At 34.9% G+C, this 16,474-nt stretch overlaps 1 protein-coding gene across 1 annotated transcript in view; it reads left to right on the top strand.

The window, feature by feature from the left end:
- Positions 1-16,474, top strand: part of SYDE2 (synapse defective Rho GTPase homolog 2) — a 41,082-nt gene that overhangs the window by 17,872 nt on the left and 6,736 nt on the right. The window contains exons 4-5 of the mRNA XM_063103661.1: positions 2,155-2,281; positions 14,425-14,606. Coding sequence (XP_062959731.1) covers positions 2,155-2,281; positions 14,425-14,606 — 309 coding nt within the window. The remainder of the gene's footprint in view (positions 1-2,154; positions 2,282-14,424; positions 14,607-16,474) is intronic.

The following is a 16,474-nucleotide window of genomic DNA, read 5'->3' as shown; positions in this document are numbered from 1 at the left end:
AGACCTTTTTTGTTTCGTCTCCCTTCTGCCTTCTCCCACGTACACACACACACACACACACACACACACACACGTTTATTGTGCCTGCGCTTTATAGACTGGCATACTGCTTAAATTTTGTTTGCCTTTTTAGTCAGTAATTATTATTGTTTTTTCACTGTGAAACTCAGGTTTTGATGGTCGTACAAAAAATAGTTTGTGGCATGGACCTTTGCATCTTCCAAGTGCTTTGAATGCTACCACCCATCTCTTCTTTCCAGTGGGAAAAATTACTGCAGATAACATATTCGTGGTCCACCCAATACAGATTCTGCTTCTGGCAGAGGCAGCAAGCATGTACTTCAAGGGTTTGACTCAAGAAGTTGCATCTCAAGTTAGGGATATTTCTTAAAATATCCTTTCCTTGAAATACCTATATTTGATCTTTCTTTATTCAACTTTTAGAAATTATATTTGTAATTTCAGCTTTTGGGGATAAAATGTTCCATTAGCTTATTGTCAGCTATTTAAGTAGTACTTCCTTTAATTTGTTCTAGGTTCATCTCCTAGAGGGATGCATCCTTATTATGGGATTTTATGGCTGTTAAATGTGCCTATACCAGAAGGGCTCTAAACAAGTTAGTTTCTTCAGTAGTGGTAGTATTTCCTTTGATCCTATTTAATATTTTCGTTTCATATTTTAGTGGTAGTATTTCCTTTGATCCTAATATTAATATTTTAGTTTCATTTTTTTGGTCACCTACATTTATACCATGTCTTTCTTGAGATGATGTGACCAGCATAACTCATATTCTCAATGTGAATGCATCATGAATGTGGAGAAGAGTAGGGAATTGGAATTTTCTTCATAATACGTTCCTCGGTTTCCCATATTCTGTTGATCCTGATTATAACAGCACCTTGCATTACTGTCTCCTAGAAATAGTTTTAGATTATTTACTATCTTTCATTTAATACTTATACCTTATCATCTCAAATATTTTGTATAACTTTTCCCTGTATCCATTACTGCCACTTTCCCATATTGAGACCCGCTTTCTGTAGTCTGTCATGACTCAGAAGAAGTTAGTATTATAAGTGAACATGGAAATTCCATTTGTGTACTCCTGCCTCTAGGTCATTGATAACATTTTATAGTGATTTCTAGTTAAAATCCTGGAGGACTGTTTTCACTTAATTTCTGTCTTGAAATAATTTCTTTCTCTGTAACTCTTGCTTCAACTTATGGTGATTGGGCTTCATAAATAGTCTTTGATGTAGATGTATAGGTGACAACCATTTATTCTCCTTAATTTTCTTGAAGGTTTATTCTTTCAGAGAATTCTGATAGCTTAATCTGGCATGTTTTCTCTTTATAAAATCCATGTTGATTTTCTCTCAGTGAATTTATAGTGAATATCTTATGACAATATTTTAGAACCTATATGAACTACTAATATTTAAAAACCAAATCTTTTCAGTGTAGGTTGGTGGGGTAGGAAGTGTCCTGTGTATCTTATATAAATTTTGAACCAGAGGTTTATTTTACCTTTAATATGTTATTTTAAATTTCCTCCATCACTTTATAATCAATTAATTTGACAAGTTAAAAAACAAAAACTGTAGGTTTCTTCTTTTATTTCTTCCCGAGAATCTTTTTTTTTTTTTTCCTAAAAAGCTTAACACAAATAATATACTGGAACCTTATTAAACAATATACTTATTTTATGGGTAAAGAAACTGAATTTTAAGAATATTAAATAACTTGCTCAAATTCACCAATCAAGGAGTGACAGAGTGAGGCTTTACGACTCCAAAATTGTTGTTTAACCACTGTGCTGTACTAATTCAGTCTAGAATAAAAGATGTGAAATGGTATATTCCCGGGCCATCGGGCATATAAAACTAAAGAGAAGGGATTTTATCTTTGCTTAAGATACATAGCCAGCACTACAGAAATTATAGTGTATTGTTTGAGTTTAAATGAAAGAACAGGTTGTTTTTATTCACCTAATCAATACAGTCTATAGTGAGATTCCGAAAGCTGTGTTTGAAGTATTTTTAATTAAATGTCATGAGAACATATTTGATTGCCAAGTTCATGTGATTTATACTGTACTATTATGTTTTCTCTTTATCAAATTTACTGTAATGTGGCCATAATTTTATTTCTAGGTAGTAGGCCTGTATCGATTATGTGGTTCGGCAGCAGTCAAGAAAGAACTTCGAGAGGCTTTTGAGAGGGATAGCAAAGCTGTTGGTCTGTGTGAAAACCAATACCCAGATATAAATGTAATAACAGGTAATATATAGATTTTATATTATGTACTCATCCTGGAAAGACTACATCTGCAGGAAGGAGAATTGAAAAACTGTTTTGTAGCCTAAATTTAATTTGATTTTATGCTGAAGTCTTAGCTTCCTTTCTTTACAAACACTACTTAATGTGTTATTTTCGATGGGGAGGTATTCAGATATGGTCCCTGCCCTCAAACAGCCAACAAATGATGGGGGGAAGTAAAAACTACATTAAATTAGCCGTAGTAACTGTCAGAAAAGGGTAGTAGAGGGATACATAAAATGACCTGGGAGGGATAAATAAAATGCCGTGGGAGTTCAGTTTGACTGGAGCTTAGGTTATGGAAAAGGCATTGGGTATCTGGTTGGAGAATTTATATTTACTAGACAGGGGGTTCCATTAAAGATTTTTGAGTAGGGGAGTGAAATCATTAAAAACTGTTTTTAGGAGTCTTAATCTGGCAACTCCATGTGATGGATTGAAATTGGAAGAGACCAGAGGAAAGAAAATCAGTTAGGAAGCCTTGGCAGTAGTCTCAGCAAAGAGGTAATGAGAGCTAAAGGAGGCTTGTAGCAGTAGAAGTAGGAAAGAGTAGAATTGAAAGGGTGTGGAGAAAGAGAGGGTCCCGGCAGACATGACTTTGGATGCAGTTGATTGGGAACCATTAGATAAATAAGAGAGCTGTGAAGAGAGCTACTGCTTTTATTGGGGAAATGTCAAGAAAGATTATGAATTGGATTTTGGATATATTGAATTTGAAGTACTGGTAGGAGATCTAGATGTATATATCAAGAAAGTGGAAAATGCTCATCTCTGCAGTTAAGTAGAGAATGTGGTAGAATTTGAGGGTCTTTTATTTACCTAAGTGGTGAATATAATCCAATGTATAGCATGGGAAATATACTTCTATTACTCCTGAGAGATGGGGCTGGAAAATTAAATTTAAAGCCTTGCAATTGTCCATAAAGTTTGAAAGACAAGAACTTTGGGGATCTGCAAACTTTGGAGGCAGGCAAAGAGAGAAGAAACACTTTAAGAGATTGAGAGGGAAGGAGTCAGAAAGTTTGGGAAACAAGAGACAATGGAGGCTAAGGAAAGGTGTGATACAGTGTTATTCTATGGAGAGATCATAGAAGACGAAAACAGAATAAGCCCTTTGAATTTGGACATTAGAAGATTGTTCATAACCTTATAAATAATCTTCAGGGGCTATTGGCTCATAGAAAAATAGAATTAAAAAATAATATGAATCTTTCCATGAACTTTTTGAAGTACCCTTGTAATTCCATGTTTGTTTTTGTTGTTGTTTTACTTTTTATTATCAAAGTTTCCAAGCATATGCAAAAGTAGAGAGAATACTATGATAATACCCCTTTATTTGTTACCTGGTTTCCATGATTATCAATCATGATTATGACCAGACTTGTCTCATTTGTACCTCCCATTTGATCCTCACCATCCCTGGATTATTTTGAAGCAAATCCCAGACTTCATATCCTTTCATCTATAGATCCTTGAGTATGTATCTCCAGATCTTCTGGGTATTTTGATCGTTCTTTCTCTTTTTTCTATTGTCAGCTGCCATTTTTGCTTGCTATAATGAGGGTTATCTTTTATAACTTGCTTTCTTATTTTATACACAATTATTTGGGTGAGAATTTGAGGAAGCTTCACCTTGTACATGTTAAAGAGGTTTTTGTTTGTTAAAATCCTTAAAGCTTACTTTTAGGATTAAAGCTTTCTGAATAATTGAGATTCCCACTCTCTGAACTCAGAATGACTGTATTTTCATAGAATTTTTAATATAGCCTTTTGGATAAGCAAAACTTTGATCCCAGGCATTTTAATTCTAATAGAAAACAAACCGAGGGACTTTTTCTTTCTTATAAATTTTAGCAAATTAGAAATAATGGTTACTTTTATTCTTTTTTTATAAAGGAAGAAGCTTATTTCTACCAAAAATAAATGGGAAATTTTTTTAAAAAAAAGGAATATGCTTCCCTTGTTAGTATGTAATTAACAAAATCAGCATAGGACCCATTTTATGAATTCATTAAAGAGAAATTTTATAAATACCAATTTCCCAGAACATACACTTTATAAACAAAAGTAAATTTTGTCTTGGTGAATGAAGCCTTGTCTTAGAAATAAAAACTATCCTAAACATGTGTGATTTAAAAAGATGATATAGTGTGGTTTGAATTGATTATTTGTTATAAGAGAGAGTCATTAGTTTTGGAAATTAGATGAATATACAGAAGATATGAACAATCAGTCAATGAATATTGGATTTGTAGCATTCTTTTCTAAAATTGAGAGTTTCTGTAATTTATCAATTGGGTATTTCTTGGCTCTATTCTTTGTACTATTGCATTTCAGTAAAACTTTTTCAAAAGAATGTAGAGCTATTTTCTTTCTTGATAAAGCCAATAAAATGATTTAAGATTTATCTGCGAAATATCATCAGAGTTGCAATAAGTTACACAAAAGTTCATCATGTCTCAAAATAAAAGGTATGGTTGATTTGGGGAATTGGCCAGGATAGGTATTGCCTCATGTGTTTGTTTTACATGAATTTGCATTTCTGAGTAAACTTTGAAATGTAATTAAAAGTTCAGTAGATCTAAAAAGTGGGACATTAATGAAGTGAGTGGTAGAGCTTGCTCACAGTTTAATGTGTTGTTAGTAGTTGGTTTGTCTAGAGAACAAAATGAAATGCTCCAGACAAACCAGGTTTTTTTCAATCTAGTATAAGTTGAAGTTTATTTATAATTGTTTATGGGGCTTATTTAACAAAGACAAGAGAAAAATTTAGGAAAGTCAAAACATTTATTATTTAGTGATTATTAAAAAAGAATGTGTCTTCTGAGGAGAAATTCAATTCAAATGTGTCTCTGCATTATAAATTAGATTTCATGTCACTGGTACACAATCAGTATCTAGATTCAGTACTTAAAAGTTTATTTTGGCCATGCCTTTTTCTGATTTTAATTCTATCTTAATCATTTTATCCTATCTGCCTTTTAAAGAAAACTTGACCAGATATAAGCCAGAACTTATTTTTAAAACATCTATTTTTCATCATTTACACATATTAAATACATATTTTTCTCCCATACATTTTATATGTTCTCTGATCTCTGGCACATTAACTTTCAGATTATTTCTATTTTCTTTACATGGATTGAATATAGACATCTAAACTGTGTAAACACTGAGGAATGAGAAATACTGAGTAATGATCATAGATTTAGCAACCCAAATATACTGAGATTGTATATGAGAATCATTTGATCTGAGTAATGTATAGAGTATGACTAAAGTAAGTGGTAAGAGTAAGTGAGGTAAGATGGGGTAGGTTAATGGATTTTAAAAATTAATTTGTAGTTCTAACTTCAGGAAATGTCAGTGATTCAACCTTCAAATTTACCTACTCTAATGTATCCTTATTATCTATGTAATTTATATCTGTGAAAGGATGATTTTCATGATTATGTATGTGTATTTTCAACATTCTGGTTCCATTGAGTTAATCTTTTGTTATACTAGGTGCCTGTAGAGGATAAGAGCACTGTCCAAGGGGACAGAATCTCACTTGAAGAATGAGTTTATTTAATATATTAATCTTCATGTTCTGCAGTCACTAGTAGGAAGATGATATCCATCTATCCAACCATCATATATGAGTGTTTACTATGTGCTAGGTACTTTGCTACAGCATTTGAAACACAATGATGATTAACTTGGTGTTGTCAGCACCACGCTCAGCCAGTGAGCGAACCGGCCATCCCTATATGGGATCCGAACCCTGGGCCTTGGTGTTATCAGCACCGCACTCTCCGAGTGAGCCACGGGCCGGCCCCCACAATGATGATTAAGATATCATTTCGACCCTCTAGAATATTAGTCTAAAGGGGAAGACAGACACAAAGAAGCAGCTAATTATAATATTTGAGAAGAAGCACCTAACTTATCCTGGGAAAATTAGGGTAAACTTCCTAGAAGAGGTGGCTTCTTGGCTAATTTCTAAAGGGTGAGCTGGACTTAGCCAGGCAGAGGTGGGAGGAGGGCAATGTGTTAGTAAAAACTTGGAGATGGAAAAACCATATGACATGTAGGACTTGCCAAAGAGGAAAGCACCAAGCAGATGAGAGTGGTGAGAGAGAGCTGGAATTCTCTCTCAGAGTGATACCGAGAACTAACAATGAGGTTTATTTGGAAACAGCAGAGTTAGAACATGGTCATTTTCATATATTTTTTTCTTTATCATGAAGTTAATTGAATGAGTTACCATGTAGTAGGTGATATAAAGGCACTTCTACATTGAGACATACAAGTAGCTAGGAGGATTAAAGGAATGGTAAGCAGATGGTGATGTACCTAGTCTTTGAGGTATATGTGTAATTCTATGACTTTTTTGTATTCCTATGTATTTAGTAAAAAAAAAAAAATCTTTTAAAATGTATCCACTTATGTTGGAGGTGATAAAAAGTAAATACTGAAAGATTATTTGTTTTGGTTTTTGTCTCCAAATCAGAACTGGTGTTTTTAACCCTAGCACTATATATACCTGGAGTCCTAGCACGATGGTGGTAGTAGGAATCAAAGTGAGAATCCTGCAGGAAAAGGAAAGTCTGTACATAGAAATGACCAGAGTTCACTTAATCAGAATCTTCCCTACCTATTTTAATTAAATCTTCCCTATCTGAAAATTAATTTATTTACTAAATACTTATTGAACACTTACTGTATGCCAGGCAGTCTTCTAGGCACCAGGGACAAGTGAATAAGATGAACAATGTCTCAGTCCTCATGTGTATGCATTCTAATAGTAAGATATAGTAACTTATCAGTGATAAGTAAGACAGTGGGAATGATACTGATTGGTAGTAATGATCAGGTTAGTGACTCTTGTAGCTAGGGTGATCAGAGAAGAAAGTCTCTCTGAGAAGTGCCTTTTGAGCTGAGATCCGTATGATATGGAGTCAACCATTGGAAGAACTGGGGGCCAGAGTTCCAGGTAGAGAGAACAGCAATTGCAAAGGTTCTGAAAATGGAAATAAGTTCAGCACATTCAAAGGACAAGAAGAAAGCAAGTGTGACTACATTATAATGGAGATGAAATTGGGAAAGTAGGCAGGGGCCCAGTGACGTAGAGCCTTTCACATCATCATAAGGATGTGGATTTTATTCTATATATTCTCTATATATTGGGACTCTTAGAAAAAGAAGTTGCTTTCTTTAATGAAACCATAGAAAGTACTGAACTTTGATTTTACAAAGGATTTTACTGTGTTTAACATGGTAAAGTGTGCTTTAAGTGATGATTCTTATTTTGGTCCTTATTAACCCATTTTATACTCAGCCTTTCAAAGTAATTTTTCTGAAATGCAAATGTGATCATTTCATTCCTACTAAAACTTTTCAGTGATTCTCTACCATCTTCAAGATAAGATCCAAATCTTTCAGTATGACTTATTAAGGCTCTTCAAGATTTGACTCCTCCAAAATTTTTCAATTCATCTTTCATCTTCACAAGCTGTTGTTCTGTAGCTATGCCAGATCTGTTTACAATTCCACCGACATATCATGATTTTTCATGTATATGCAGCTGAAATGCCCTGCTTTGCCGAGATTACTCCTCTGTCCTTCAGAACATACCACCTCAGGTTGGTAGAATCTCTTCTTAAAATACATGATATAGGCTAGCTCATTCTGAATCCCTCCCTCCCCAGACTGAGATCAGAAAGTATAAGGTATCTCAGCATCTGGTAAAGTGCCAGGCACATAGGAGGTGATTAGTCCATGATCAAAAAAAGACTGAATGCCTGATTGTATCATCTTAAAATCAGTGATCACAGGAAAGTCTTATCATTCCATGCAACTGCATGGGAATTTTTGATAATAAATAAGTGATTGGATACCATATTTCTAGAATGCAGGGTTGGGAGAGAAAACACACACACAGGAAAAACAAAGATATTTTGAATTCAGAGGAAGGGGAGTGTCATGTACATCCAGGATGATTCTTTCTGCTTCAAAACTACATATGAGTGTTTATAATTGGGTGAAGTTTGTGTTTGCTGTGTGGTTTTAGAATGGTTTTGATATTAAAGTTCAGGATAGTTGGATTATTTTATATTGGGAGAGAAACCAGTATTTAGTAATTATTGTCAAGACGAAAGCAGTAATAAAGCTGCCATTCGTCTCTTTCCCCATGATGTAAATATTATAATACTTTAGTTACATTGAATAAACAGTTGCCAGACAAAGATCATATAATACAAAAGTTGTGTGTGAATATTTGCAGGGTAAATTTTGTGACTGAGAATTAGTAAAATACGGGTACTACAAATTAGCCTGTGAGATGTGGAAACCGTCTGGGTGATTAAGTTGCCTTTTTTATTGACACCTTTCATGGGGGTGAGTTGAATTTTTTTGTGTCTTTGTGCCTGGAATGAAGGTGAGAGGCACATGGTTTTATAGTATCTAATTATTACAGAGTAGCTTAAGAGATGTAACCACAACCAGTTTTTTATTTACCTATGATTGCCTGAGTTTTCTTCCAAGTACAAGATAAAGAATGTAGTGTGTGGCATTAAAAATACCTCATCGAAAGTTTTTCCCTGGGTCCCTACTAAATACCTCCTGTGGTATTAAAGATTGTCAGTGCAGACTTATTATTTTAAGGTTTATGTCCTCAAAGTGTTTGAAAGATATTAAGACAGTGTGACTTAAGATGTTCTGTCTGTCACTAAGTTTTTGGCATAAGGCCATAGAGCTAATTTCTAGGTTACAGTTTCTACAACATAGTATAAATACCTTCTCTCTGTATCATTTTATACAATCTTTTGATTATTTCTAGGTTACAATTTCTACAACATAGTATAAATACCTCTTCTCTGTATCATTTTACAGGATCTTTGGATTATTTTTTCTATGGACTTTGCTTACAGAAAAGGAACTATAACTTTTACTTCATTGAACATACTATGCATTGTGCATACGTTATTTATAAAATTTTCTGGAGATCTTTTAGGTTTTAATTTAATATAATTTAATTATAGGGCAAGTCTCCAACTGCTAGGTCATATTGAGTTTTGTTAGAATTCACAAGTCCTGCTTTGTCAAGGAACAAATATGGGATCTCTTTTTTAAATCATGCCCTATTTCCAGTTACTATTTCCAGATTACTACTTTTTTGTTGTTGTGTAGAAATTTATGCTCTCTGAGCCTCATGGTATGTTCTTACACCACTTCTATCCTCTTTAACATCATCTAAACTCTTGGATACTCCCATTTATTTGGTAAAGATTTTGACATCTCGCCTGTGGTTACATGCAGGTATTACAAAAAGTTCATGGAAAGATTCATATTATCTTTTAATTCTATTTTTCCACGAACTTTTTGAAGTATCCTCATATTTCCAGCCTAAGTCCTGCCATCATCCTAGGTTACTTGAACATACAAATGACTAGCTCAGAACCCTGGATTCTCAGTTCCTTGTCATCTCTAGTGACCTTTATTTCAACTCTACTTTAGTGACTTACTCCTAAGGTCATAATTTGGTTCTTGTCATCCAGTACTGATGACAAGAATCTCTGAAACTTTTTTTTTGCCTCTGAAACTTTGAGTTCATTTCATTCTAGAGCTATAGTTCCTTATCTCTCAAGTTTTCTCATTCATCTCATTTATTATATTTTTAGTCTCAGACCTACTAGTTTTCACTACCAGAAGTTTAATTTGGGTATTTATTTTTTATATTTTCCATGTCTCTACTTACCATGTTCAATCTTTATTCAAGCTTCTTGAACATGTGAAATACAGTATTAATAACTGTTTTCATGTCCTTGTCTGATAATTCTATCATCTCTATCTTTTCTGTGTTGGTTTCAATTGATTTTTCTCCTCATTATAGGTCATATTTTCCTCCTTTTTTGTGTCTGGCAATTTCTTATTGAATGTCACATGTGAATTTTACCTTCTTGGGTGCAGATGTTTTTGTATTTCCATAAATACACTTGAGCTGTGTTCTGGTATGCAATTAAGTTACTTACAAAGAGTTTTTAATTTTGTTTTAAAGCTTTGTTAGGCTTCTTGAAATAAGGCTCCTCTTTTTCTGTTTATTTGATTCACTACTGAAACAAAACTCTTCTGTGTACTGTGTATTAATGTTCTATGGCTGCCGAAACAAAGTGCCACAAACTAGGTGGTCAAAACAACAGAAATTTATTCTCTCACACTTCTGGAGGCTAGAAGTCTGGAATTGAAGTGTTAGCAGGGCCCCGCTCCCTCTGATACCTGTAGGGGAATCCTTCCTTAATTCTTCCTAGTATCTGATGGTTTGCTGGCAATGTTTGGCAGTCCTTGGATTGTTGATGCATGACTCCAATCCTCTATCTTCACATGGTATTCCCCTTGTGTTTTTTCACCTCATCTGCCTTCTCTGTGTGTCTGTCTTTGTGTACCCTTTTTTTTTTTTAATAAGGACCCATCTTAACAACCTCATTTAACTTGATTACTTCTGTAAGAACTATTTCAAATAAGGTCTCATTCTGAGGTACTATGAGTTCAGATTTCAGCACTTTTTTTTTTGGCTGGGGCAAGGGGGGTGGGGGGGGGAACCACACAATTCAACCCCAAGCAGTACTATACTCAAATCCCATGAATTATAGTTTTCCACTTTGGCTGCTCAGAACAGCAGCAATTGCCTGCCCTGTGTAAGCTTCCGGAATTTTTCTCTCTGATCATTTTGCGTGGTTCTTTCCCCAGCATTGAGTAGTTAGTTGCCTCACCTGCGTGTGCTGATCAGTACTCACATGAAGACTCAGTGAGATCCTTGCAGACTTCCGGAGTTCTCTCTGGGCAGCCCTCTACTCTCTAGTACTCTGTCCTGCAAGGTCTAGACATTTTGGTCTCCTTGGATTTCTAGCTCCCTCTCAACCTAACCAGACTGTTGAGCTTTACCTGGGTTTCCATTTCCTTACTGTGACCTGGAGGCAGTAAGTTGGAGCAGTTTGTGGGCACACTTCATTTCGTTTCCATCTCTCAAGGATCACTGTCCTTGTTTGTCTGATGTCCAATGTCTTAGACATAGTTTTTTCAGATATTTTGTCTGGTGTTTTCATTTGTTACAAGCAGGAAGGTAAATTTAGTTCCTGTTCCTCTGTCTTGCCTAGAAGTACTGGTCTGCTTTTCTAACCTCTATCTGGGTTGTTGGTTGCTAGGAGAAAAAAAATTGGAATATCTTGGTACCAGTATAAATCTATGGACTTCAAAATTAACTAGGCTGTGAATGGTGCCTGCTAATTATTGTGTGTTTTCTTATCAGTTGTCTCTCTCTCATTCTTCAGAGTTTCTATTTAATATTTCTCCCTCTCCTCAAACTTCATTTTGCCCCTGTCACTCTTAGCAGATGACCTTGCCTCCTAACTTCACAGAGACAATAGAAGCCATCAGATGGGAACTTCCTCTGTTCTTTATGACCCAACCTACCAGTGTGCATTTTTTGGCATATATCCCTTCCACTTTCTGTAATAGTATAGAATTGATCTTCCTTCCATCTTGGACTGATTTTAATTCCTTCAAGTGTTTTCAGAAGTCTCTTCTTTCAATTGATTATATTCCCTCCCTGCTAGGCTTTGAAAACCTTTTTACTCTCTTTTTTACATTAGCATTTAAATGTTGAATGTTCATCTTTAAGGAAAAATCCCTACTTTGATCCCGTTTCTCCCCTGCCCTCCCTATTCTTCTAAGTTTTTCAACTTCTCTCGAGCCCAGATTTCTTGAACAGGTTGTCTCTATTTCTTTCTTTTTTCTCTATTTCTTTAATGCCCATTTACTTCCTAACTATAACTGCAGCCTGATTTCAGTGTCCTTTATTCGCCTGAAACTGTGCTTGCCAAGGTTGCTGACTTCCTTTTCTGGTGAACATTTTTTGGTCCTTCTTTTAAATTGACTCTAGATCATTGTTTCCTATACCTAGTTACAGAAACCCACTGCCTTAGAATCACCAGAAGAATTTGGTAAAAAGACAGGTACCTGAGCCATGGCCCCTGGAGATCATGACTTAGTAGGGCTAGCATAGGGCGTCAGAATCTAATTTTTAAAAGTTCCTCAGGTTATTTCATTGTGCAGCCAGTTTTGAGAAACTCTGCTCTCCATAGTACTTAACACCATTCTTGTCTAACCTAGCTATTGATGGCTGTCATTTGACACCACAGACTCTTTCTCGAAACATTGTTTTCCTTGACTTCCTTGGCAGCATATTTACCATTCTCCTTGCACCCCCAACCCTGCCTCTTCTCACCACACATAAGTCCTTTGCCATTCTTCCTTCGGAAGATCCTCTTCCCTGATAACCCCTGAAAAGTTGATGTTCTTCAGGGTTATTTGCTAGGCCCTCTCTTATCACTGTCTATGCCTCCCTGATAATCTCAAGGTTATCAAAAACAAGGTTCCAGTTATCATCTTTAAGTTGATCATTCCCAGATCTGTGTCTCCAGTCATCTCTTCCTGAGCCTCAGATTTTTATGTCCAGCCGCCTCGAATATCCTATAGATAACTTTAGCTCAGTATATTCAAAATGAAACTCCTCTCTATCCCCTAAAGTGTGGTTTTCCTCCTTTGTTCCCTATTTCAAGTAATGTCACTAGTATCCACCTTGATGCTCAAATCCGAAACCTAGGAAAGAAACATTCTTCTTCTTCCTTTTCCCTCAAAACTACAAATGTGTTTTCAACTTACCAGTCTTGTTTTGGGAATTTATCTTACAGACCTAGAAAGTGATGATGTACAGTGTACTCATTGTTTAGGAATAACAGAAGATTAGAAACAATTCAATATCCATCTGTAGGGGACTGAATAGATAAAACTGTGGAATATCCATTCTTGATGTGGCTGTGAAGATGCTTGAGGAAGCTATGTACTGAAGAGATCTCAAGGATATGATGTTAAATGACAAAGCAAGAAACAACGGGACATATGCTATCATTTATGAAATAAAGAGAGACAAGTCATATTTATATTTGCATAAACACACTAGAAAGATGCATTATGAATCATGTTACTATTACATTTTTAAAAATTATCAGATTGGAAGCTTTCTATATGAACATGTTTAAGTTCAAACTAAACTTTCAAACTAGGTGCTCAGCTAAACTGAGAGCATGTTCTGAATCAATACTGTATATGTTTAGGTTTTTGGTGTCAGAAATAGCTCGTAATTTTCCTTGTGATCACATTCCAGTCTTTAACTAGTATCTCACCTACCTTGCTTATATGCAACAACCACTGCTCTTCCCTGTTTCCTCCACCATAGGTAATATCTCTTGGTTCAGAACCACTTGTAGTGTGTTTGGAACTGACTTTCATGAGTTCTATTATAGTGACAAGCCTGATGTTTTTTGTTCTTGGCTTTTGGTTTTATTTGTTTGGTTTTAGGAATGATTTTTCTTACATATGATAGTGTAGCATTAGAGATTACCCAACCATCCATTATATCTGCTTAAGATTCATCTCCAGTATTAAAGAGGAAATATATTTATACCTCATATACCTCATTTATTTGGAAGGGCTTTGGACCATTTGTACTCTTTCACTATCAATTTAAAGTCTAGAAACTCAAAATTTGTATAATTGGAATAATTTACCATTAATAGTTATGTCTTGCTTTCTTAACTTCTGTTTTGCATGCATTTTGTTTTGGTTTGGGCTATTTTTATTTATTTATTTATTTTTTTATTTTGATGGCTGGCGGTGTGGGGATCTGAACCCTTGACCTAACACCACGCTCTAGGCCAGCCCTGTTTTGCATGCATTTAGAGGAGTTTTTTATAGGGTGGCTGAATCAATAGTATCAAGAATAGCTTACTTTATGATTAACAAACCTAATATGTATGGTAATTGGGAATTTTTTGTGTTCATTTTTAGCATGCTTTCAAAATAAAAATTCATTTACTAAGGCAACTTAAAAGAATGCAAAATGCTTATGTTTTGTTATAATACTTTCTATGTTGTTGCTTTTATTATTTTCAGAATATTAAAAGTTAGCTATATTAATACTTAAAATTTTTTTTTTAAATTCACCATAGTTCTTTATTTCACTCTGAAGACCAATTGCCAACTGTCTGGTTTGTTTTCTAAAGGTGTTCTTAAGGATTATTTAAGAGAACTTCCTTCTCCTCTGATAACAAAGCAGCTTTATGAGGCTGTATTAGATGCAATGGTAAAAAGTCCTTTGAAAATGTCATTAAATGGTTGTGAAAATGACCCAAGTGATTCTAAGTACACTGTTGACCTGCTCGATTGTCTGCCTGATGTTGAGAAGGTAAGCATAATTGTTGCATGTTTTTCCTAAAAGCCAGCTAATATACTCCAAAGCAACACCCAATTTTTTAGGTATTTGACATTTGTGTCACTCATGGCTTTAAGCTCTGTCTTTACTGCTTTTTAAACAACATAAATCTAGAAATGCTTCTTAAACAGAATAAATCTAAAAAACTTTATCATTTCTGTATATGCTTTTAGTCTAGGCATGAATATTCTTTATGGATTTTTAAAGTGTATTGTTTTATTAAAATAATATATTTTATCATAGAAAAATTGGAAAGAGATAGAAAAGGAGAATGTAAAAAAATTGCAATTATCAATATCTAAAGGCAACTATAATTAATATTTTGATGTGTTTCCTTTCTAGTATTTTTTAAACATGTTAACTGTTTTGGTGTATGAGCTTAGCTTTAAGACTTAAGCAGCCCCATCCCCTGTTATTTTCTCCTTGCCTCTTCCCATTTGCCCTCTCCCAAAAATCTAATCTTGGGACCAGCATCCTCTGGTATACCTGCAGGAGAGATAGAGGAATGCCTGGGTCTGCAGAACCAGCCTTAGCCTAGCTTTCGCTGTTATTCTTTAGAACAGAAGGGAAGATAAAAGAAAGATATGGCTGGGCTTGTGCAGATGAGGCCGACTTTGTCTGTCTTTCTTATCATGTGGGGGCAGAAAGTGCAAGGATGAGTAAGTAGAAACTTTAAGCCCAGTAGCTTTATTCACTGGTTTGCTGTGGCCCCCTGAATGTCCTGTGCAAGCCTCCTCCTTTGGGTAGAGGGAGGGGAACAGCTGAAGAGTGCTGAGGCAGAAGGGTGTGGTAAAGCAGGACGGGGTGGTGAAGAAGTGGAATATTCCCTCCCCAACACTAGGTAAAATTCTAAGTGCCACTTTACTTATGAGTTAAGAAATGAGTGTCAGAAAATTTAAGTCACTTGTCCAAAGTTACGTGGCTTTTGTGTTGTAGTCTGTCATGTGAATTTAGGTCTTTCTGATCCTAAAGTCCATGCTATTCGCATCCTGTCCATTGAGGTGGCATAATATACCATTGAGTGGAATTGACATAATTTATCACTATTCTTTTTTGTATAATATTTAGATTTTGAGCCTATTTGTATATATGTACACAGAAATTTTTTTTTCAGTTAGAATTATTTAGAATCTCAGAAGTAGAATTGTTCATTTAAATGATGTCAACATTTTAAGACTCTTAATACATGTTTTCATACTACTTTTCAAAGGGGACACGACAATTACACTTTTTGGCTCATCTCATTTAGCAAACGAAGAAAAGGTATCTTATTTCAAGTTGCATTTCTTTGTTTGCTATTGAGATTGACCCTAATATATTTAACCAGGTGTGGTGTTGTATGGGTGTATATGCTGTTCATAGTCACAATATGCTGTTAATAGCCTTAAGAGGTTAGTGTATAAATGGAGTTCCACTTGTGTTAGGAAATACATTGTGAATGAAAAAGAGGAACAAATAGTATGGTTTACATATTTGAATTTTTTTATTTAAAATATTCATTATAGTCTTCTTTAGCTTTTATTCCTTCTTCATTCCTTCCCTTTACAGCCAAACATTGAAAGGATGTTTATCCCAGCTGTCATCACTTCACCATTCATTTACTACTCAACACACTGTAATCTGACTTCCTACCTCATCTCTCTGGACTTATTCTTGCCAAGGTTACTAATGACCTTCTAATCACCAAATCCAGTTGTCACTTTTAGCTCCAAAAATAATGTCATTTTGATCTCTTCTTTATTTTTAAGATTTAAAAATTACAGTTTTTAATTAGCATTCATTTCTTCAATACACTTTATGAAGAAATTACATATGCTACTACTTCAAAAAACATCATTCCT

The sequence above is a fragment of the Cynocephalus volans genome, chromosome 8 (genome assembly GCF_027409185.1).
Source record: "Cynocephalus volans isolate mCynVol1 chromosome 8, mCynVol1.pri, whole genome shotgun sequence".
Lineage (NCBI taxonomy): Eukaryota > Metazoa > Chordata > Mammalia > Dermoptera > Cynocephalidae > Cynocephalus > Cynocephalus volans.
Note: the sequence above shows the minus strand (reverse complement) of the source record. Positions and strands in the feature narration are given on the sequence as shown.